The sequence below is a fragment of the Cyprinus carpio genome, chromosome A14, assembly GCF_018340385.1.
Source record: "Cyprinus carpio isolate SPL01 chromosome A14, ASM1834038v1, whole genome shotgun sequence".
In the NCBI taxonomy this organism is placed as follows: Eukaryota; Metazoa; Chordata; class Actinopteri; order Cypriniformes; family Cyprinidae; genus Cyprinus; species Cyprinus carpio.
In genome coordinates, this window is record NC_056585.1 from 13,827,063 (window position 1) to 13,853,172 (window position 26,110).

The 26,110-nt window shown below is 36.7% G+C and overlaps 1 protein-coding gene across 4 annotated transcripts in view; it reads left to right on the forward strand.

The window, feature by feature from the left end:
- LOC109095915 (serine/threonine-protein phosphatase 2A 55 kDa regulatory subunit B beta isoform-like) overlaps nt 1-26,110 on the forward strand; it is a 49,216-nt gene that overhangs the window by 13,207 nt on the left and 9,899 nt on the right. For 2 of the 4 annotated variants that reach the window (XM_042769943.1, XM_042769942.1), the window contains one exon: nt 25,951-26,048. In XM_042769943.1, coding sequence (XP_042625877.1) covers nt 25,951-26,048 — 98 coding nt within the window. Of the gene's footprint in view, nt 1-11,683; nt 12,197-23,985; nt 24,298-25,950; nt 26,049-26,110 lie in introns of those variants that run through there. The other 2 variants (XM_019109587.2, XM_042769944.1) reach the window with 2 other exon arrangements.

Genomic DNA, 26,110 nt, shown 5'->3' on the forward strand with positions numbered 1-26,110 from the left:
TGAAGCCATACCTGAATGCGAGTTTGCAGAGGATAAACATGTTGTCCCAGGAATCAGGCCGTGTTTATTTGAGTCTCCACCTGCTGTGAACAGAGATAGAGACCAGGACATAGAGGCTTAAAGTCAAGTTCACCCTCTAGACTAGAGCATCTCCAAATGATTACACTTCATTTTCTATTGATCATTATTATTACTGTAACCAGCATTACATTACTCTTAATTCATATTATTACATGGCTCTCTTGAAAGTTTGATTCTGATTGGTCAGTCTCAGCATTCAGTGGACGCTGAGTAAACAAACAGACGCTGAGTAAAAAGGACCTCAAATAATCCAGCTTTATTATAGGTTATGGACTCGTATTTTGTCCAGAAAGCAATGGTTTAAAGATAAAATGCCTTGATTAATTTTTTTCTTACGAACACGCAGCTCGAGTTTTAGATAAAAAGCTCTCTCTTTAAATATGTTTTCTTACTCTGCATATGACTATTTGTGTGGGTTACATAGCAGTCTCAAAGAAACAGAGAACATTTGCTGAAAATGTACTCAAACCATCTAAGATGAATCAGATGGATCACTTGCAGCAAATGGGTGCCGTTAGAATGAGAAACAACTGAGAAAGTATTATTATGGATAGAGGACTTAGGTAAAAATGTCTGAATGACAAATTTATTACAAACACACAGCTTTTCGCTTCACAAGATGTGGCCAGTTAACAAAAACAGGCTGTTGGGCAGATTTTTGTGGAAAGGAAACACATAAAAGGGGAAATGTTGATATAGACAGCAATCTCCCAACTATACTAAAATTAAATCTGTAATAGGTTCTCCACTTAATAATGAAGCATCTGTGTTGGACTCGCACACTGGTCCTCCATATGCCAGCTGGCTTTTATCAGCAAAACAAAAGGGATTCATTGTCATCTCTGCTGTTTGTGGGTGTCTCAGGTACAGAGAGAGTTTTTGATGTTGCTCTGATGCAGTTTAGTGTGGAACAGTTGGAGCCTCAGGACTGCAAACTGTCCTACAGCAGAGCATTGATCCAGCTCTGTTTCCTCTCAAAAGCTCACGCTCTAGGCACATATGGGTAGACTGGGGACACAGTCTTGTCATTTTGTTTAGCCAACTTTAAGTTTGTTTTATTGTAGTTCAGCATGCTACTGTGCATGTAGATGTAAGAGTTTGTGTCTCAAAGAGAGAAAGATTGTTGGTTGTTTTGGTTTTGTTGGACAGTGAAGCACAATGTTTGCACAAGCGTAAATGAGGATAAAACCATTAATGACCATGTGAGGGGTATGGGCTCTTTAATATTTTAATTGTTTCTTCTAGACAGATTGCATGAAAATCAAATAGAGGCTTTCTCCTGAGAACAAGTTATTTTACAAGTTACTGTTTTATTTTTTAAAGAGATCTCAACAGTGTCCTATGTGCTTGGAATTGCCAAAATGATGAAAAATATTTTTCATCAAAATCTGAACTATGATATCCACATTCATTTAATAGCTCTGTACTCTTACTCTGTCAGCAACTGTCTAATTTGTATCAATTTTTATTTATTAATTTTTTCTGAGACAATGGTAATACATGAAACATGACTGAGAACTCATTTAAGTGTCTTGAGCTAAGAAAGAGAAAGCTTGGATCAATAAAATTATCCTCTGGCTTTTTATTTGTGTGTGTGTGTGTGTGTGTGTGTGTGTGTGTGTGTGTGTGTGTGTGTGTTGTATGACACAGTAAATGTGTTTTGTTTTCTACCGACATGTAGGCTTGTGATTTGACCTTTGACACAAACTGTGCGAGAGTATCAGCAGGTCATGGAGATGGAGTAAATATAGCAGCACACTTTGAACTCTTATTTATTTATGTGTGCTCTTAAAACGAAGTGACCGAGTTGACTGTAATCTAATTTTTGTGTTATAGCACTCTCTGCTGCTCATTCTGGAGAATTACTTCCTTTTTACTTCCAGCACAAGAGAGAGAGCTGCTCCAATAGAAAAGGGTACTATGTTTTTGTTTGTTGTTTTGCACTTAGGGCCTGTACCTTGATGGTAGTTGAACAAATTCAGAGTTACAGGATTAGTTTTGAGTTGACAAAACCAAACCACTGCAATCTGGCTTTGTTGGAACCATGATGCTGATCATCAACTATCTTCATCAACTCAGGCTTTGATCCTGAGTTCGTGGAGTGCTTGCACAATGTGTGACATCAGTGGCGGACAGCCAATCACATGCCTTGCAACACAGAGCAACTGTGATTCACTTCTCATGAGTATTAGTGTTCATTTAAAATAAATGCTTTATAATAATTGTTAAACTAAAATTGCTTATGTGTAATGGATTAATAATAATATTAATCATATAATAATTATATAAATCATATAAAATAATTATAAGTAATTATCATTAATATTTTTTCACAATTTTTTTTTTATATAGTGACCTTTAATTTGGAGGAAGAGAAACTGGGGGAGTGACTTTGCTCACATCTGATTGGTCCAATTTTAATTTTGAGATCTCTTACCCAGAACATAACCTGCCCTGGAGCAGGTTAGCTGTGGAGTGTAAGTTACTATGGCAATGAAAACCGCAAAAATCCAAGCCACTTTCATGGTACCTAAAACCCTGGATTGGTGCAAACTAAACTGAAACTTACCTGGCTAGCCAGCTAATCAGGCTTCATGGTTCAGGCCCTTGGTGATACCATGTGTTTTTAAATAGGTACCATGGCAATACCATTTTTTGTACATGCACATGGTAGTACTATAGTATTCTTTGAAGTGCCTCACCATACTATTTAAATTTCCATACCATGCAACATAAATGTGACCGTGGACCACAAAACCAGTCTTAAGTCGCTGAGGTGTATTTGTAGCAATAGCCAAAAATACATTGTATGAGTCAAAATTATAGATTTTTCTTTTATGCCAAAAATCATTAGGATATTAAGAAAAGATCATGTTCCATGAAGATATTTTGTAAATTCCCTACTTTAAATATATAAAAATCGTAATTTTTGTTTAGAAATATGCATTGCTAAGAGCTTCATTTGGACAAATTTAAAGGTGATTTTCTCAATATTTAGATTTTTTTTGCACCCTCAGATTCCAGATTTTCAAATAGTTGTATCCCAGCCAAATAATGCCCTATCCTAACAAACCATACATCAACGGAAAGCTTATTTATTCAGCTTTCATATGATTTCATATGCCGAAAAATTGACCTTTATGACTGGTTTTGTTGTCCAGGGTCACAAATACACTACAAAACATGCAGTACCATGGTAATACAATCCACTGCCATCACTGTACCATGGTATCTCCACAGTACTGTTGTGTGGAGATCAAACCAGCAGATGGTGCTGTGACATTATATCATCAACCAGGAGGATTCTGAGGATACATTTTCTATCAAATATACAGGTGCATCTCAAAAAATTAGAATGTCATGGAAAAGTTCATTTATTTCAGTAATTCAACTCAAATTGTGAAACTCGTGTATTAAATCAATTCAATGCACACAGACGGAAGTTTGACTTGAACTTTAATTGTGATGATTTTGGCTCAAATTTATCAAAAACCCACCAATGTGTGCATTGAATTTATTTAATAAACGAGTTTCACAATTTGAGTTGAATTACTGAAATAAATGAACTTTTCCACAACATTCTAATTATAGAGATGCACCTGTAAGTCATTAATTTTTTTTTTTTTTTGTTTACAAATTTTGCTAATGCATGGAAGAACTTTTATATTTGAATTTTACATATTTCCCTTTCACTTCCATTTAAATTGTTATTTTCCTTGCAGTATTTCTTGATATCACATAAACCATTTTAAATAACCAACATGACCATTTTATTATCTGCTAGGCAAAAATCTGTCAGATTGCTTTAAAAAAAATGACAGAAGCATAATTCACGATTGTTCATGACAGGGCACACTTACAGTTGCACACTTAAGTTTACTAAGCAAGGGTTGGTTGAAATGTCTTCATGGTGAAAATAAAGGAGATCATGTTTTTAAAATGTATACAATGGGAATTAATTTAAATGCAATATATGGTTTGAAATAGGCTTAAATCCCTCTCACACGCAGGTCTGTCTCAGTATAAATGACAGGATTGTGTTTCTGACTGCCACATGGCCATCACCATATGTTACCAGCCCATCCTATCAGCCAGACTCACTGTAGCGTGCAGAGCCTGCTTTCCCTGGAGCACCTGTATCCTCCTCACGCTCTACTGTCACAGGCAGCTCAATGTCTCTCACAACTGATAAATTACACACAGTCTGTGTTTGATCAAAACCATGCAGCATACACTGAGCAGATTAATGGGTCACTGTATTGATGTGACCTTCACAGTAATCAATATTATTATTATTATTATTATTTACACACTATTATTATTATTTACAAACACACAAACACAAACACACAAACACACACACACACATATATATATATATATATATATATATATATATATATATATATATATATATATATATATATATATATATATATATATATATATCAGCACCTGGCAATCAATCATTCATTCAATCAATCAATCAATAAACACATAAAATAAATATATAATATATTATATATATATATATATATATATATATATATATATATATATATTATGAACATATATTAGAGTATTTGAACAGTCAGTTTCTACTATTAAACAATTATTGGAATATAAATTGGAACAAATAAATTGGAATATAAAAGTATACTTATCAGCAAACTTGCTAACTTATAAAACTTGTACATATAAATATACAAAAACATCAAACAATTGTTTTTGATTAATCAGTTCTATAAAATGTATTACAAATCTCTATATTAAAAAAATTGCATGACAACCTACCCCAACCTAACATATGGGTAAATTTAGGTTAAAATCTACAAAGTAAAATATATATTTTTCTCGATGTTGCAATTAAAACAAATATTATTGGTGTTATAGTACTATTAGTAGTATTATAGTTATAATATTATAGTATGTTTTACAACAACAACAACAAAAAATACTATTTCAGTTTTTCTACTTCAGAATTTCAGATTTAATTCAATGTTACTTGCTGTTTCTTTCTAATTATTTGTAAAATTTACTAGCAGTTTTTTAGTATGCCACAGCCACACATAGAACTTTATATAGCTGATTCTTGCTTGAACAATATTTTTCACAGAATTTTACTATAATTAATTTCAAAATCCATAGAATCTTTGTCATACATTTGGATTTTTTTGTCAAATCACAACCCCATTGAGTTCCATTTCTTGTGTGATTCACTTCAGTCAGAATTCTCCACTTATAATGGTTCTGTCTTCACGCTCTCAGACGCTAACCCTAGATCTGTGCCAGAGAGCTTGGACAGTAAGGAAGCCTACAGTCGTAAAGTGCCCCTGGGCACAGAAGCGTGAAAGGGGGGAAGGGGGCGTGAATACGTGAGAGTGAGAGATTTGAAGACCGAGAGAGAGAGAGGACAGAGTGATTGAAGAAGACAGGCAGAGAAAGAGTGGGAAAACAGAGCGGGTGGCCCACGTCAGGCTCTCCGTGGACAGCTTGGCATCCCCGCGGGGGAAGACTGCTGCAGCCTGCCTGGATCAGTCCTGGCAGCTGCTCGGCCAAATGGGATTGTCCTGCAGATTAAGGGTCTGTGTTGGGGCAAAGAAGAGGGGAGGGGCCCGGAAGGGAGGGGAGGGGCTCTGGGCCGGGCAGGGCTGTGCAAAAACCCACTGGTAACTCTGGAGGGGCTTGTTAGGGCTCTGGCAGAGCACGCTTGTTGTGACAGACTCAAGAGATCTAAACCCCTGTTCTCTCCCAGTCTCTATTAAAATATTCATCATTGGAGTAGAGTTATTCCAGTCATGCCAGACAGAAAACCCTGGAGACTGACTGCCAACTTGAAGAGCTATGCTTTTTATACCATAATTGGCTGACCGAAAAATAGATCTTGTTGGTATAGAGCAGAGACGCTGGGTGATGGTGCAGCCATTGTAGATAATTACTACAGGCCAAAATTAAATGATTACACATAATTACTATAATGGTGCAAATTTGGACATTGTTCAGACATGGAAAAAAATGTTCTAACCTATAAGCCTAGTTTAATCTCTTATCTCAGCTCAAGGCTATTTTTTGTTATTATTCTTTATTTATTTTCTTTTTTTCAGCGGCACAGATTTGTAATGTTCACTGTGGACCAATTATAAGTCTAGATGACAATATAAAATACAGCAGGTTTCCAGGTCTGCACCAAAAAAAGCCACAAGGATGCTTGTATCTCCCTGTAGCTTAAAAAAAGATTCAATTTTCTGTGCATGGAAATAGTCTAGACTAATTCTTATTGTGATTAGCAAAATCAAATTAAAATACCATTACTCTACAGATACTGTAGTAAATCAGTTCTTCACCTAAAACAGGTAATTTCAGCGCTCATTCTTGTTTGGACAATTAACCTTCATGTTAGGCCTGCTTGAACTGCATTAGAGCAGCTATGGTTTAAATTATGATGTTTAGGATTTTTAATGATCCGATTATACAGACAGCTGTTGTGCTGCATAGCAATGTTTTGTTCCATAAGCAGTTTCCTAGCAACCGGTATGATGGTAAAGGATCGAACAGTTATGCTTTTTTTTCTCTCCTTTCAATCGCAACAACTGGGAATGGCTGTGAAATGCTGTGTTTTCTGAATTCATATTCTGGGATTTACAGCAAAACATTCCCTTGGAAACAAGTGTTACTGGGGCATAAACACACAATATTTGCACATGGCTTTTGAGATCAACAGACACACTTGTTTGTATTTACTCTCTTCCTTTCTCTCTTTTACTTTCGTTCTTGTTGTTCCATTTATATTCCAATTTATATATAATGTGTATATATAGATATAAATGACATTCAATTACATGAACATGAACATAAACTATTTTCAGCTATATAAACTATTTTTAAACTATTGATAATAATAAGTAATGTGTCTTGAGCAGCAAATCAACATGTTAGAATGATTTCTGAAGTATCATGTGACAGTGAAGACTGCAAGCAAGAATTAACAAGAACATGCAAGAATTAGCATGTTTGAATGAATCAGTTGAGTAAATGAATCACTGATTCAAGCACTCGTCACCAACCAAAGGAAAGAAAAATATCACTGAACAATCTTTCTCTTTTATCTGTTTAGACCAACAATGTGTGTATACATAAATATTGTTGAATAGTTACAGACCTGCCAGTCTTTTAAATGCTCTACCCAACATGCAAGTCTTTGTGTCAGTGTGTTACATGCAGTGATGGAGTAAGCTACCCAGACTTTTAATTGGAATGGCTTCACATGTAAACAGGCCTGAGAAAGGCGCTTGCCTCTGGGCTGGGTTTAAAACGTTCAGCCCAAACTATGCATCCATCTGGTTGTCTCTCCCAACCCTCTGTCTCTTTCACTCTTTTTTCATTCACTTCCCATGATGATCTTATTTTCTTTGTTTATAATATCTGTCACCTCTATTTATGTTGATAAATTTTACAGTTGGTTTATACTTATACTGTATGTTCATGAAAACCGGTAGCTGTATTAGACCTAAAGGTCTTGTTTAGTCAGATACTCTTATGTGGATCTCAGTCAGTATTGGTTAGTCCTGACACTTTAGCAGATGAATCCATTAAATCTCTAAAACTTCAAGTGCACTTTGCATTCTTGTGCACTACTCTGCCATTTTTGGTATAAAAAGTGTAAGAATTGTGTTCAGACTAAAAATACCAAAAAAAGTGCACAGTGCATTTGGGACATTATAGCTTAAATGAACTTGTTTCATTATAAATGAACTCTACACAGGTGTTGCACTGAACTGATTCAATACTGAACTGACTTGAGCTGAATAATGGCACTATTTTTAGAGCTGCTTTAACTCTTTGAAATTTGCATAATTGCTTCTGTTACTTTCCTGTTTAATATGGTGAAGTCACTTCAAAATAATCTGTATTGTAAAAAGCGCTATAAAAATAAGGTGACTTCTGTATCCTGTTTTTTTTTTTTCACTGAAAAAGCCATTTGATTTAGTGCTGCTTATTGATTTTGATACACTAATCACAGCCCACAAATAATCTTAAATCATTTCTGCAGGATGCACGATTGAGGATTAAGGATCAATAGCGATGTATTGATTAACTCTTGTGAAATTACTAAGACTGTTCTCTGTTACGAATTTAGTGATTGATCTGTAGCGCTGCAGGCATTCAAGGACCTGCATCCTCAGGCTAACACAATTACTGCACATCAGTGTGAGCAATTGGCCATGAAGTTATCACAGCATTGTATTTATCTTCATGTTTTGTGTTGTAGCCTTGATGCACACCATTGCATGGGCTAAACTGCAAGAGAAAGCCCCAGGACTTGAGTGCTTTAAATAGCTGTTCATACATCTCTTTGAGACCAAAGGCTTTCCACAGGCACAGAAAGTTCATTTCTGAGAGAACATATTGATCTTACCATATTTGATACTGCTGTTTTAACTGTGACATGCAATTCAGGAAGCAAAGACCAAAGCTGCCATTATTCACATAAATTCAGGCATATCTGCATTTATAGAGAGAGCTTCAGGTGGCCTTGAAGAGAAAATTTGCATCATATTGCAAGTCTTTTGAAATCACATGATAGTTTTGTTTGATGAAATTTTTTTTAATTTAAGTCATTATTGACTAAAAATCTTCAAATATCTATCTATTTATCCATCTATCTATCTATCTATCTATATATCTATCTATATATATATATATATATATATATATGTTATTATAGTTAAAATGTCATTAAAAATGTCATTGCTTGAAATTAAATAAACATTTACTGAAATATGAAACTATATATATATATATATATATGTGTGTGTGTGTGTGTGTGTGTGTGTGTGTGTGTGTGTGTGTGTGTATGTGACACACTGATATAGTTTAAAGATTCTCCTTTTGTGTTCCACATAAAAAACAGCATATAGGTTTGCAACGAAGAGGGTGAGTAAATAATAACATAACACAATTTCTTTTTTGGTGGCGCTATTTCTTTAAGTCAGAGCTACAGAGGAATGGAAAGTCAGAACGGCAAGACTTTAATTAAAGCACCACCATTGATCTTAAAGTAGACTGCTGATGCTGTTGGCAATGTGCAGCTCTCACTCTAATTATACTGTAAAACAGTCTGTCCCACTCGACTGTCTCCCTCTTTTTTTATTAATGCATCTCCGCATCTCTGTTTTTCCCTCCATATCTCTCACCCCCTCGCTCCCTCTGACTGACAGATAGCTGATCTCCCTGTTGATCTTTAAAAGATGCCAACTGGAATCATCGTCCTGGTCCTCCCTCTCCCCTGACAGAAAATCATTGATTTTTGTCGCCCTCTTGGAATAATGATAAGGATTGTTGTCAGGGGAGAGGAACGGCATGCAGGTTTTAGGATTAGATGCTTCAGATACGTTCAGTGAGGTGGAAAGGTTTGAAAATGACATGAAAACAGGTGCAGTGCAATATGCCTGATTACAGCTCACCCAGACATGCTGCACACATGCATTCTAATGGAAACTAATGGGTGATTAAGTGGAAAATAGCATGTGATGATGGACTAAATTTATGAAATTGTCTGAAAGGGCAGATAGACCGATTTTACCTGCAAATTGGTTTTTGGAATTAAATGCCTGGTGCATTTAGGATACTCTGCACATTTATTATGCCTATGTTTTGAATTTCAAAGCAGATTTGTTTTAGACTGGCATCAGGTAGATTACAGTGGAAAATATGCTTAAAGACAGGGTGAGAGTAGCAGGGGAAATAGGTCCCTGCAGAGTTTTATATTAAAATCAGCATGTAAATCAAATCTGTCCAAACTGAACGTGCCAACGGCTAGACTCTAATCGAATTAATCATCGTCTGGTCTGCACACTTAAGGAGAATGGGACCCTAAAGGGATCTGACTAGAATCCAGTGTGACAGATTTGCGAATCCTCTGTGCACGTATCACTTCTCCAGATCAAGAGGCTTGTTTTCACATTTCAAAACGAACTAGATTTGCATTTCCTCAAGGAAATATCAGTGATTCAAGAATAATGTTGAGAGAGTGAGTTACGTGACATACAGCCAAGTATGGTGACCCATAATCAGAATTTGTGCTCTGCATTTAACCCATCCAAAGTGCACACACACAGCAGTGAACACACACACTGTGAACACACACCCGGATCAGTGGGCAGCCATTTATGCTGCGGCGCCCGGGGAGCAGTTGGGGGTCGGTGCCTTGCTCAAGGGCACCTCAGTTGTGGTATTGCCAGCCCGAGATTTGAACCCACCACCTTAGGGTTAGGAGTCAAACTCTCTAACCACTAGGCCATTTTAACTTTAGATGCAAAGTGTATAGGCCTATTTTAGATTCTTTAATTGGTCGCCTTTACTCTTATGCTACTTTCTGTTCTGTTCTGTTCATATTTTTCCCATCCCTGGTTCATTTTAAATTTTCCTGCTGTGTGACAAATAATTTATTAAACTACAAATATTCCATGTAGATTCTCGATTAAATGAGGCATTAAACTTATGCATGCATAATATCTGTAAAACAGTTTTAGATGAAGTATAGCTTGTCACACCACAGAATATATCAAACAAGAATATTCCAGAATATTCTCGGGGGGTTGACGTTTGAGGAATGTCTATTGTTTAAGAAAATTCTGAAGTCATTTTAGAGAGAAGCAGAAATGCTTTCGGTTCTTCTTGCACAACGTAAAAAAATCGTTTTTGCAGCTAGTGTCATTAGCCAAACAGTCATTTAAGACATTTAAACGTTGTGTAATTTATATAAGTCGTTTTAAACACAACCTCTATGCTGTTAAGGTTTTTTTTTTCTAATATTTTACATGTAACGTTAAATCTATAATAAAATTATAAATAGCCTGACAGGACCTATAGCCCTGTTCACACCAAGGACGATAACGATAACGATAGTTCTCAAAATCGTCCACACCACAGCTTTAACGATTAAGAGAAACGATATCGTTGGAATCACTTTGAAAAATATTTTTTTCAAGCTGATGAACGATGAAAGTTGACACCCAATCAGAATCAATCCTGCTATAATGAGCTGGAGAATTTAAAGCGGCAGAGGCTTAGAAAAAACAGACGATATATAAGTTATTGTTCTAATATAATAATATAGTTATATCTATATAGTTATTGTTCTTGGTTTGTCAGTGTACTGGCCGATAGGGTTCCATCGGAAAATGCTTAATGATCCCGCAACTGTTGCTATGGCTATGCGCTGTCTGTTCACACGCTTTAATCAGGACATCTTGCAGTTGTTTATGAAATGTTGTTTGTAAAATCTGTTAAAACGTACATGGTTTGTGTAAAATAATATATATTAAAATCCCCCAAGCTTGCAGTCAACTATCAATATAGCTAGGTCCGAGCTGATGACAGAAGAGAAACTTCATTCATGGTACATTTTGATTTCAGTGGCTATACAAACTGCATCCAATGACATTTAAGACAAATTGAGTAAAATCAGTAGCAGTGATCGTTTGTAGGTAATTTGTTCGTAATGGCACGTGCTGTGATTTCAGCACTGGACAGCGCCTGTGTGATTGGGAGGAGCTCACGCCCAGGCAGAACTTCTAGAACAGACACAACCCTATGAAACTACGAAACAGACTGTATGTCCTCATCTCGAGAGAGACAGCGAGAGAGAGACAGAGAGACGTGGACGGATCGAGCGCTTGACGCATAACCCCGCCTCCTCGGCTCAGAAGGTGGAAATCCTGCGCCAGTTTACCAGGGTACTAGGGTTCCTTACACCTTTATGCATTCGTTCTCCATTCAGCTTTTCAAGAGATGAGATCTTCTAAACGGATTCGCTAGTACACCTGTTTAAGAAGTGCTTCTCATGCGCTAAGTATGAACTGCTGAGGGATTTTTCTCGCCAGTCGAGCTCCAGCTGTATCACCGCGGGCATCAGATCATCCGTCACGTTCATGAGAGGGGCCACAGACACCGCGATGGATCCGCAAACCGCCTGCTGATGTTCAGCGTCCACGATGGATTCCTGCGTGTCTACTTACACATTCCCATATAACGGAATCATAAATGGAGGAGGAGAGTGACAGCCGCAAAATTAACAACAGCTTCCTTCGGGACCACAACTATGCAACCGAAGGTATTTGGAAAATCGAATTGAATTCGATTCTCACTTATATTAATGACGGTGGGGGTTGAGGGGCTTCTCTTCAGGACCGCTGTATGTGAATGCATAGGGCGTTAGTGCTTGTTGATGCATTGATGATTTTCAGATTTGGTGATCTGAAGTCTCACATTAATGCAGTGTGCATTGGATCATTGGCATTATGTGAGGTGCATTGTTCTTTAGATCATATGATTTTGCAAGACACATTAATAAAAGATGATTGTCCTGTTTTTATAGGCTTAGGACTATATATAGATCTAGCATTAGTCTGAGCTCTGGTTTTAGGTGTTACTATGGGGCAGTGGCCATTGAGAGGTGACGTGTACAATGAGTCAGATATGACTGGCATAACAGAACATCGCAGACATTTTTTATTTTATTTTTTTGAGTGGTTATTAAAAGGCAATTCAATAGCATTAAAATAAAATAAAAAAGCATTTCATATAAGATTAATAATCCTAAATAAATTATATGTCTAAAAAATACCATACACTAGAAAATATGATCAATAATAAGTCGTTAAAATATTTTTACACTATTTTAACTCATCAAAATAATTAATAACCAACATATATAACAAAATAACCAATTTCTACTTCATTTTTAAGTTATACAAGATTCAACCTAATTTTTCAAAAGCAGTTTAATATACTTTAAAATAATTGTTTGAAATTACTTGTAAATTTAATTTCATTACTGTACACAAGTTTTTAAGTTGAATAAGGTGATTTTTAAAAAAAATTATAAACACTTTTATATTTGATGTTACTTTTATAAATATAATATTCATGATTCTAATCTTGTTGCTGTTTAGATTCAGTCAACTCTCAGTAAAACATTTTTGAAGAAGGTAATCATCAATTATTGTTAGGTTCCCTACTAATAATGCAAACCTGTTCTATATTAACAATGCAGTGATACATGGAGGTTATGGTTTGGAAAGTGAGGGTGTGGCTGAGAAGAGCTTTATAATATATAATACAGTAACACTGTAAAATCAATGAAAGCAGCAACAGAGGAAGTTCAGCTAACAGGCTTTCACAGCACACTGGAAGTAACGCATACATAGAAGTTTCCATAAAAGTGCTTGTACATGCAATGACTCCATTTTCCTACAACATGTTTAAAATGCAGGCGCAGATACCTATGATAAAGCCTGGCACATTTTAAGCAAACACACTCCAGCACAGGTTTTAGGGGGAACAATCTCCTGTCATTTTTGGAGAACAGATGAGTGGAAAAGCAAGCTCTGGGTGTGGCAGCGGTGGGCATCTTTCTGGGCGGTGATTAATGGCTGTGGAAGGTTTTGCAAAACAGATCTAATAGTAAAGAGCAGAATCAGTCTGTAGCCATTGGACTAAAATGTACCTGGTCTCCTTGGTTTATGACCTGTCTTAAAGCATCTCAGTAAATCACACAGCAGCAATGAAACATTTGCTCACAAACACACACACACATACACCATAAGCTGCAGAGCATCTTTCGCTGGCAAATTTGTCCCTCAATGTCTCTCTGCTAAGCATACTTATGATGCACATATAATCTCAAAAGAGTGTGTCCGACTACATTCTGCTTGCATTCAGATTAATACCTGCAATCATAAGCACTTTAAGTTAATCATAAGCAACTTGGCATTTGTCTCACACAGTATGTATGAATTAGGTTTTAAAATGCTGTCTCAAAGCATGCATTACAGACACTATCATGCAATAAAGATCTGTTCTCTTTATAGTATAGTGACTTGTGGCTTCACTTAACATTTCCAGCTGTTTTCAGTGCCGTTCTCATATGTGTTGCTGCTGTTTGAGGAAAGAGCTATTTAATAAATTTGATATTTGTTCTAATTACACAAATTCACAGTTGTCACTTAAGAGCTGCATGATTATGGGTACAAGCCATGATATAACCAAATTAGGGCTGTGCAATTAATCACATTCAATTGTCATGCGCATCTCGTCAGTAAAGCCGGTCCCGTGATTAGTAGTAAATCACCATCACCTGCTTTCATAATCACAGATGAATCACATTCGATTTCGAACGCAATATCGTCTAGCTTGTCTGTGTAGTGAAAGCCACTCAATCTGAAAGCAGATGATGGTGATTTACTACTAATCATGGGACCGGCTATACTGACAAGATGTGCATGACAATCGAATGCGATTAACTGCACAGCACTAAACCAAATATTCAAGACTGGGAGGGGCTGAAGGTTATTGCAATTGAAAAAGTCATACTGCATTCTGAGTAAATGAAAGGACGCATCCCCCATAATGACTGCGTTCACATGCATATGAATATTAATTCGAATTTGGTCATATTCCAATTTTGTGAGTGTCATTTAAACACATAACCCATTTATTTATTTGTGATTCTGGTTAATTTTAGATTCAGAGCATAGTCAAGCATTTTTCTGGAGCAAGATGATGACTCTTTTCTTACTACAATTTTAAAAACACCACGGCCTACATTTTGCAAATTGTTCTTGTGCTTTACTGTTTAGAACATAAATGAGAAGTTAGCCAATAAAGTTACTGACCAAAATTGCAAGAATGCATTAGCTAACATCTCCAGTATTTTCAGAAAAGAATGTGTATATTCTGAATACATATACATATTCCAATTGCTGAAGAGCATGTAAAAGCCAACAGACAGCGTTCTTTCACATTATATTTGCCACACAGGTATGGTTATGGTTTTAATATGCCAAAATGATGCACAAATGTGTTTGCATTTAAGTGTTACAGTGTAGGTTGCTCTAATCTTGACTGAATGAATGTGTGTCGTTCACCCCACCCCCTCACTGCATACCCATACTGCCTTGCTCACGTGATGCAATAGATGATGGTGGTATTTCCCCACTGCAGACATCCTCAGTAGCGTAATTGAGGTCCGGGGTTACTCTCGCTCTGTGTTTCTCTCCCGCAGGCTGCGGAGGCTGATAGACAGAGTTTAATAAGACAGCACTATAACCCTTGTGTGCTTTTGTCTATAGACACACATTGAAAATAGGCATCTGAGTTTAAAGTGGTTGAAATTCTCCATTGGGATCACTTACACCAGAGACTGATGTGTGATGATTCACATTCCAAGCATGGTTTGATTTTGATTATCGAGTGCTTTCTTTTCTGAAACAACCAATGCTATCTACCCTATGACCCGGCAACGTGACCTACCAAAGAACCTCTTCTTTTCTCCAATTTGCCTAATTTACTAAAGTGCCACGGCTGTTGTAATTGGATTTTGCAGGGGTAACTTTGTAGTCCCAGTAGTGGTTTGCTGGGTCCCAAACCTAATAAAGCCCTGACAGAGAGGTGATAGAGGGGTGCTTCAGAAACACCCATATTGGTATCCCCTACCTTAAGCTAAAGAGAAATATCAAATTACGCCATGAGGGTTCATAAAGACCTTTTAGGTATGGAGTTAATATTTCAGGAATGCAATAAAAACGCTGTTGATTCATATGCATAGCTGACCTGGATATTCATTTTTTTAATAGCTTCTTGTATATTGCGTCTTTTCAAATTATATCCATGGGAGTCGTGTTCGCTCACACTTGGGGAACATTCTCCTGTATTTCATTTGCACAGGGAATCCTGGCATTTCACACCTCTCCTGCACTGAAACACAAGTTATGCAGTGACAGACATGGAATAAAACCCACTGAAATAAATGGAATTTAGTTTCATTAGCATAACATAGATGCTTTCGGGCTGACAGCACTAATAGCTGGAGGATGGATGCGACCATGCTGAGACAGAGAAAGGGATTCCGTTTTTGCCTTCATTTGTGTTGCATGGGTGTAATTGACCAGAACGCTCCCCCCGACATGCTTACACATCGGTCCATTCCACCACCCACGCTACACAACACAACGCCCTGAAACACTGACAAGATCATCAATTGCTGCAAGCTAGTAAAGTAGCTGAGCTCTAAAACTCATAGGGAGAGAGAAAGATAAAATATTGCCTGGCAGAGAAAAAGCTTTGCGGTACTCCAATCTGCATTGCAGGGCCCGAAGCCAGTAGAACGTAGCATGGATAGACAGTAATGGCCTCACGGTATTGCGCAGGCAGCTGGCCCGGGCTCAGATACATTACTGCTTATGTAGGCACTAGTGCACTAAAAGGAGGAGATTGCAGCATCAAGATTTAAGGTTACCTCATTCTAGGCTCTTATCTTAGTCTGATATAGTCTAACCTCACCACAGTCTTACCTCATTCTTACCTCACTGCCAGAAGACCTCACCGCATTTTAATACAAGATTACCTCAAGTAGGGACGATGAGGGCACATAAAATAGCAGATGCATTGTTCACAGCAGACACTCGAACACTGTCTCGAAAAATCTTAAGGAGTTGGATTTGTTACAAAAGCACTGCTTTGATGGTCGTAGTGGCGATTCTTGACCAGGGGTACATGTACTCCAGATGGTTCAAGGGGCACTTGGATAAACTTAATAAAGGTTCTTAATGGCTCCATGAAGAACATTTCACATCCATGGAACCTTTTACACAGAAGGCTCTTCAAAGTGGAAAAGGGTCGTTTAGATTATTAAAATGTAACACTTAGAAAAAAATGGTTCTTTTAAGAATTGATCATTGAAAGGTTCTTTGGGGAAACATCACTATAAACCCATATTTATTTTTAAGCACGTATAAAACAAAAATGATGGCTTAATAAAAATTCAGGGCTTTCAACCAATTAAAGTAATCTCTAATAATTTCTCACGCTTCTCTGTTCTTCACAACAAACAACGTCAGAAACAACTGCCCTCAGAACAGTCAAAACTTGACAAACAAGCTCAAGTGTCTCATTAAAGGGAGAGGAAGCTACTTGGTGAGACTGTTTTCACCAAACATTTATTTTAGAAAGTGAATCATTTTGGCATTTTAATAATATTAGCAAATTAAATCCAGTGTAACACATTTGACCATGGCATTCAGCAACACCAATGTCATAGGTTCGATTCCCAGGAAATGCACAAACTGATAAAATCACTTTGAATGAAAGTGTCCACCAAATGCATAAATGTATAATACCAGTAAAGAGGAGCACATTTGCTGTTGAAGGGGTATTTGAAGATTATAGGGCAGGTAAGACAAAAAAGGTTTGGGAACACTGCTCTTTTAAGAAGATGAATTTTGAGACACTATTTATGCATTGAGTGTTACTATGCTGATGGTTTAACAGTTAGCAGCACACTGACAGCACATCAAAACAATTTTTTTTCAGTCTGTAAACTCATCCTCTTTAAAGTAATCCAGCTAAAAAAAAATGTTCTAGATAACCTCACTAGTCAGCCCAACTAATGCACTAAAACCTCATTGCAGTCTCACCACACTACCATATAGTTAATGTAGTTGTTGTGTGTTGAAATTGGTGGTGTGCACTGTAGAAATTTGCCATGCCTTGTGGGCATCTAATCCTTTTCTATGTGTTTTCTATGTGTAATCTTTGTTTCACCATTGTACCAAGTGTTATTTTTTCCACAAACGGTTCACAATCCTCTCTGCTGCTGCCTTGTAATGTCCTTGTTTAAAATAGCTGTGCAATTCATCAGCAGCCCAGCGGGGGTGACCCTGCCACTCTAACCCCTACAACACAATTTACACCCCCATGCTCTCACATCAGGGAATAATGACATGCACCACCCCACACGGGCTTGCTGCTATTATTCAAGAGACAGAGAGAGTGACAGACAGACAGACAGACAGACAGACAGCATGAGTAGTGGTTGCCAACACAAATGGCCCCAGGCTACACTTTAAGACTTTAATCATAAAGAGAAATATTTCTCCAGCCCAAAGGGCTCCATTTATAATTCAGAGGGAAACAGTGAGGCACTAATGTTGTTCCCCGGCGTCAGGCTGAGTGCAAGAGGAGGACAAACAGCGAGAGGCCGGTCGCATTAAACATTCAACTGCTGTCAAACTCGGATTGAGGTTTTTATTGAGGGATGTAGTTAATGAAACATGAGGAGAAATTTAAACTCATCAACTAAAGAATGACTTAGGCTGATGATACACAGGGCAACCTTTTGAGAAATGTTGTCGGGCAACTTTGGGCGATGTTGCCGTCAACGGCAACCAGGTGAGACACATGGCCCACGACTGATCTAAAGTATCCAGATAGAGGTGTGTTACCCATCCTCAATGGAAAAGTGCAACATTGCTCAAAAAGTTGCCCTGTGTATCATTAGCCTTAGGCTTTATATATAAACAGCCTTAGTACACCCTACATAGGTAACAATTATAACACACATATAAATGGGAGACTCAACTAATGTTGTATTACATTAGCATGTTGCTAAGCTAGTAGCACAATATTTGAATGTGCCTAATACAGTACACACAAATATAGGGCAGAATAATCTTTTCCTAGAATTTATTTAGATGTAACTTTTCTATCAATACTTTTCAGTAAAGAATGTATAAGCATAAAGCATATACACAAAAAATATAGTCAATATGTCTCCTGCTTTCTCCACCATCTTGACTGACTATGCAAAGTTCATTGCAATGCAATTTATAGCTTGGCCAAAAAAAAAAAAAAAAAAAATGCAGCTTAGCCAAAATGAAGTATTCTAAAAAACTAAATATGATTGCTTCCAACCTTTTAGAATAGGCTTGCATCTAGGTACACTGCCGTTTATCATTTTTGAAACAAAAGAATACTTTTATTAATTGAAAAAAATATTTCACAATATTACGGTTTTTATTGTATTTTTGATCAAATAAATGCAGCCTTGATGAGCATAAGAGATTTTATATTTTACAGTCCCAATGTACTCCTTTGTAGTATCCATTGCAATGTGATTCACTAAACGTAAATGAGGTACTGTAAACACACACTCAGTCTGTCTCTTTTCTTATGTTCTCTGTGGTGTGCTACAGCTTCAGTTCTCCACATCTGTAGTTAAATTATGTATCTGTTAATGATGTGTGAAATTCAAACCAGTTTCCCCTGCTCAAAGTTCAGCCCCCTACATGCGGCTTTCTGCTCTTTCTATCAGACACATGCACAACACATATTCACCCTCCCGTCCCATTCCCTGGAGGCCTGCACCACCTCTCTCTCCCATTTCCACAGGGCATTTTTCCAAGAAATAAGGTTAATTAGTTTTTTTTTTGGCCTCAGTCTCTCTCTCTGTGCTGTGGTTGGATGCAGGCAGCGCCATGACTGTGTATCAGTGAGTCAGTGACATTGTTGTCGATCAGCAGGTGGTCAAGCTTATTATAACCAGCTCAAATCACACCCATGTCTGGTGAAATTGGTCCAGACCTGCCTCATGCAGCAGCGGGCCAAAGGCAAGTCTTTATTCCACTGCCTTTAAAACCACCAGACATTGACTTAAATCAAGTCGATGGAGTCATCCATCGATACAATCCAGGCATGTTAACAAAACAGCAGGCGCTGTCTACCTCATGTTGTTTTGTTTGCTGTTCTGGCTGTAAGGTATAGATTCATCGATCAATATGATTCAATGCTCATGCTGAACAATCAAAAGAAAAAGAAGGAACATCAAAAACTGCCTGTGTTTGCTCTGTGATATTAATTTAACAGTAAATCTAAGCTATTATGGCTGTACAGTATATGGTTAGTTTTCACAACAGGACCCTATTGCAATCATTCTACACAGCTTTTGGCCAGCAGTTTAGGGAATTTTCTGGATACAGATCCATGAAAATTTAATTATCAAGATAGATCTGGGCACACTTGACACTTGTCTCGCATGCAGTCTTTAATTGCTGGGGAAGTTCAGTGTGCATGTTGTACAGTGTAGAAGAAACTTAAAGGAATTATGCATCCAAAAATTAAAATTCTGTCACTGCTTTCTTACTTCTCACTGATGATTAATCTTGCTTGGGTTTTCTCTTTACGCAAAACTAAAAATTAAAGTGAATTATAATCTTCAGCTTCAAAAATGACATAAAAGCATCATAAATAAACACCACATGTGAATGTGTATGAATGATAATTCATAATGATATTACTGAATTCATAGAAATACATGTTTTTATATACACTACTGTTTAAAAGTTTGGGATCTGTTCAGTTTTTATTGTTTTGAAAAAAGTCTCTTATGCTCACCAAAGTTGCATTTATTTGATCAAAATAAGGTAAAAAATAATATTGTGTAATCTAATTACAGTTTAAAGGAACTCTTTTCTATTTTAATATATATTAAAATGTAATTTTTCCTGTGATGATGACAATGAGTTTTCCTGTCTTCAGTGTCACATGATGATTTTGTTTCTCTCTTTCTGCGTTCGTGACTAATCACGCAACGCCGACATCTTACATCATCCGCCGTAACGGCTTCCATGTATGACAGAGAACGGAAGTGAGAAAAAAAGTGTCTTTACGTTTGAAATAAGAAATATGGATATTTTTCTTACAAAAACACATGGATTCACTACAGGACGCCTTTATACACATATTTGGCATCTGCATCAGAGATATAAAACCTGGTGTAACCTGTTTTTATTTTTATTTGCATAAATGTGGAGAATTCAGAGCTGTGGTGGATGTTTTTCAGTAAATATTGATGTAAATGTAGGTCTGTTTCTCACTAAAATCTATTGCATGTATGTGTGGAATATGGTTTTACCATATGCTTTTATGGTGGTTTTTGAGTCTGATGTCATATGTCCAGATTCGCTTTTATTTTATAGAAAAGAGCAGCATGATCATCTTATACAAATAAAGTCATGTGGATGATTAAATGAAGACAGAATTTTCATTCTTTAGTGAAATAACCCTTTAATCTGTCCCATACAAAGTTGTTGCACACTGTTTGCTTACCAAACCAATCTAGCATTCTGAATAGATGTTAAACATATCTGAGAACAGATACATTAAGGCAGCTGTAATCCTCTTTTACTGGTAGATCCTTTGAGGTGCTGAACTCAGCAAAAGGGCTCTAATCTCACAGACATGTAACTGTGCATTACAACACAGTGCTCTATCAGGTCCTGTGATGACTGCAGATTTCATGCAGACATGCTTCCATACAGGATTTACACACAATCATTTTATTTTGGCTTAACTTTAAAACAAGCATTGATTTTGTGTTTTGGGAAATGATTGGATGTTCTTTAGCCCGAGACTGGCTCAGCAGACTCTGACTGACCTACTTTTCCACGACCCAGTCTCTCTCTTATGTTTCAGACAGCTGTGCTACGCTCTTGACTGTTTGTGAGGGCTGACGGTAGAAGCTACACTTCAGAACAGATTCCACTTGTTTTTCCTCCCAATCTTTGTTGATCTGCTTTCCCCTTTTACTGTATAGTGGCATTTAACGTCTTGATATGGTGCATCATCTTGATCTCATTCTCATTCTCTTTGTGAAGGCAAAGAAAATCAATGTGTAAATCAATATAAGCTATGTATGACTATTAGACTTTGTTCTAGCGATGTTGTTAGTATGCTCTGAACAGTAGGATATTACACACCGACTGTGTTCAGAATGGAATACTAGCATACTGCTTACTGTGAAGAGTATACTGCATACAGCTTACCTATTGTTGAAAATAGCATGTGAAACAGAATGTATTATATAATGCTAAATATTCTACACTGTAAAAAAATATTTTCTAGACATTTACAAGATTGCACATTTAATTCCATTCTTTTTTGTTATTGTTTGTGAAATTTAGCAATTTTTTATATTAATTTGTTTAATGAAATATGTCAAAACAGAAATGAAAAAAAGAAAATATCCATACTGTGCACATTATACATAGTGATGAAATGGTATGGGTAGTATGCTAATATGCCATTCCGAACAATATATTTGTGCTATTTTCCATGTTGCCTTTGTGATGGGGATCCATAATCATACATGCTCAAGAGCTGCAGGGACTGCTGAGATTAGACAGGTTGGCACGGTAACCCACTTTATGGTGTGTGAGTAATGAGAGCGGCTGCAAATTACAGCATGAGAGAGATCGGTTCTTTCCCAGAAGCACTCTGGGTATATGAGACCCTGACCTTTGACCCTGCTGTTACAGACATGGGTGCCCGCAGGATTTATTGACTGCACTCTGTAATGTATTGCCCACTTTATTTGTCATAGGCAGCTAAGCATAAAGACATTCAAAATAGATGACTTGAACCTGTAGGACACTAGACCTTAATTCTGATTCCCTCTACATCTCACAAAACAAACAATGTTCCATGTTCCAACCCAAAAGAAAGAAATAAGAAATTATACTTTTTTTTAATTTAAGAAATGAAGTCTGCTTTAAGATAATTCTTTTTCTTTTCTTTTACTTTTTCAAATAAATTTCCTTACAGACTGTTATTATGAATGCATCCAGACTTTTTTGAGTTGATTCCTATTAGATTTTAATAATATAAATGATTTTTTTATTAAATTATATTAACATAAATTAATTTAAATTAAATTAACTAATTAAATATGAATAAGCATAAATTAAAGGCTATAAAACTATTATTCGCTTCACAGAAATGAGAATTAGTTATGTATGGTATTTTTATGAAATCATGGTATTTAGAATTTGTCATGAAAATAATGTTGCAGTGCAAAAAATCCCAACTGTATATACTTAAAATAAGCCTCTTTTTTTCCAAAGTAAAATGTGATGTGAACATATTTTTGTAAGGTTTACCCTCACCTCTGCTGTTTTTTCTGAGTCACTAAAGTAAGTTAAATAGGGACATCAAATTGCTAAATACCATTTTCCTGGATATTTCCTTGTCAAGCTAACAGTAACACACAAGGGAATGCTGGACTACAGGTCCTTGAAATAGCTTTATGAAATCACTCTCTCTTTCTGAGTCAACAGACCCGTATAGATCACTCCCTACTCTCGCTCCACATTTTCTTCCTCTATTTCCATTTCCTTCTCTCCTGTCCCATTTATCCTTGAGTGTAAGATGATGAATAACATGTCTGTAATTGAGCAAACTCATTAAAACATTGTCATCAGTTTTCTCCGTCTCAGACTGCAGTGTGCTCATGTGTTTATAATGAGAGAAAGGCCTGCCTTATTGCCAAGCAGAGGTTGTACAGTCAGGTGCACCTCTACGATTGATGAATCGTTGCTGCATCTAAGAGCTGCTTCCGTATCATCACTTTATGTGACATCCAACTCTTTTCAGGAAGCTTTGCTGAGTCTTTTTAAAAGTCGCTCACTGTTGAGAAACAAAGAGCAGCAAAATAATTAGAAAATGAATAAAATGTGCTCACCCTCCCTCAAGAAGCAGGGGTTTCATAGTCTTGTTCTGTGCACACAAAGATAAGAAATACAGCATCCAGATCAATGGGCTTAGTGAATAGCTGCTTTATTTTGGCAAGGAAATAACAGATCTTTATGGCGACTGCTGGACAATGCATTACTCATTTAGTAAAATGCCTGTAAAATAACCCTGTAATACAATATGATTAAAATCAAATTTCTAAAAATATTATTTAATTTTAAAAATACACAAAATTAAACATTATAGATATTACATTAATATCTAAAATTACATTGACTCTCATAGTATGGGAAAACAACAAGCACCACAATGTACAGTAGGAAAGAAAATGCCATTGTGAACAAATCATACTGCTCCTCAGCTATTTGTGACCATATTTCAGGACTGTGTATTTCAGCATTCAGCAGCCATGTTCAAAAATAGACTACATTTTCTCTGTTTCTCCCCCACTGTGCTATTGACCGGCATCTTTCGCTGTAAACCACGCATTCAGGCTGTTTAACATACGCAGCAAAGTCTTTCAGACAAATGTAGCACGAGAGTAATGGAAGGGATCTCCATGGCAACCACTTCCTCCCGTTTTCAATTCAGCAAGCAATAAATCCATTGAGGGTGTGTGGTTTCTTAAAAAAAAATTGAAGCACGCATTCCTACTTGTTACATTTCATCCCCTTCGTCTTTCATAAGCGGATTCCACTAAAGACACAACATCCATGAAAGCAACTCTGTAGATTTCTACTGTATGCAGAACAATACAGAATAATCAAGCAATGTGATCTGCTATTTTGAGCTCATCACCCTTTAAACAAATGCATCTTTATGAGGAAGATAAAAGAAGATTTCTTAAAGGTAGGAAACCCTCCTACAGATGTAAATAGCCTAGAATCTATAGAGGTTCAGAAACATGTGGTTGAAGCATTTGTGGTGTTTTGATCGATATTGCTCATTTTGTATCGTATGTCTGGAAAGGATCAAAGACTGTTTTTGATTGAAGAATTTGCTTCTCTTTCTGTGTGTAGCAGCACTATAATCAGTCTTTCTAGACTGATTTATTAGATGTCTCGAGCTAATCCTGTCATATGTAAATTGTGTGGCAGTTTCTGTCTTCGGCGGCAAATCCCATGGATTTAGTGTTGAACGTGAAGGATGTTGTGTATTTCTGTGTCAGATGATAATGAATGGATGGAAAATCATAGTCGGAGGAGGGGAGCATCGGCTCTTTCTGGAGGGGCGGAGAATTCGGAGATGTCCATGCTGCGGGAATGGCAGCTCTTTCTTTCTTTATCTGTTTAAGTGCACTGAATGTTTTTTCAGCCTTCTGGTTTGATCCAGGGATCCCATAAAATGATTTTGAGGGATTATTTTATGTATTTGTATGCACAAAAACATTAATACTTTTCCTAAGACTCTTTTAACCTATTTTCTCACAAATGTGGGGCACTAGAACACCTTTCTTCCGATCGGTGTTGAGAGCTAAGAGAGGGAGATTTTAAGCATGCGCATGCTTTTAACATATGCAGATGGAGGACTAATTACTGTTTTCCTGCAAATGGCATGTTGTTTGACAAACAAATGCATTTATGGAAGCTTTTAATTCTGCTGTGATTAATAGATTAGACAAAGCTTATTATTTATTGTGTTCTGGTATTGCAGAACACAATGGCCCTGTCTGAATATTATATATCTTGTTATAAGAATACTGTGGAGCAGACCTGAGAATAACTGTCCTATAAATTGATATAAAATGAAATAGTTCACTGAAAAATCAATTACCTTTATCTTTCTTCCCTGTATGAAGTTAAGTAGAATGTTCATGCTCTCAACGGTCATACAACAGCTTTGTGTGAAGAAAAAAACAGATATTTAAGATGTTAGAAATTGGTCAACTTTTTTTTCATTGCTACTTTCAAACATCATTGCCATTCACGTCCAGTTAAGGTATTTTTATTTGTACATAAGGTCTGATGTCAATGGTGCCAAACATTGTTTTTCATTTTTAATGTCTTGTAACCAATTGCAACAGACCAAATGTGAACACGGGCATATTATGTGTGTTGTTCTCTGAATGTAGGCACACAGCATGCAATATCCTCCCTTATTATTTCCAGCCACTGGAGTGTGGGTTTGGTTGTATACATAAACACATTACACAGCTGTCTTACTTAATTCTAATTGAGCAAGCATTCTGTGGTTAAATATTTTTTATGATGTTAAACGGTATAATTGACCGAATTCCTACCGTCATCTTTCCTATTACTCAGTGGTCTCTTTTTTTATGTAATAAAATTATTTACACTCAAATGAATATTTCATGTCCATTTCAAACCATGTAATAAGTGGCATAATGAACAGTGGGTCATTAACCTCCAAATAAACCTCTTCAATGAGATCGGCTTGTGGTTTATTTTACGATAATGACCAGCTGACCGTACATTATCTTATACATCTAAAAAAAAGTGTTAAGTCTTGTATACATAAAGGCTCTCTTGTGTTCTGTTGCAGCTGACATCATCTCTACTGTGGAGTTCAACTCTACTGGAGAGCTCTTGGCCACGGGAGACAAGGGAGGAAGAGTTGTGGTTTTCCAAAGGGAGCAAGAGGTAATATATGAAAAAACATATGAAATCTGTCATATTCCTTCATTCCTGTAAACAAGAGCGCC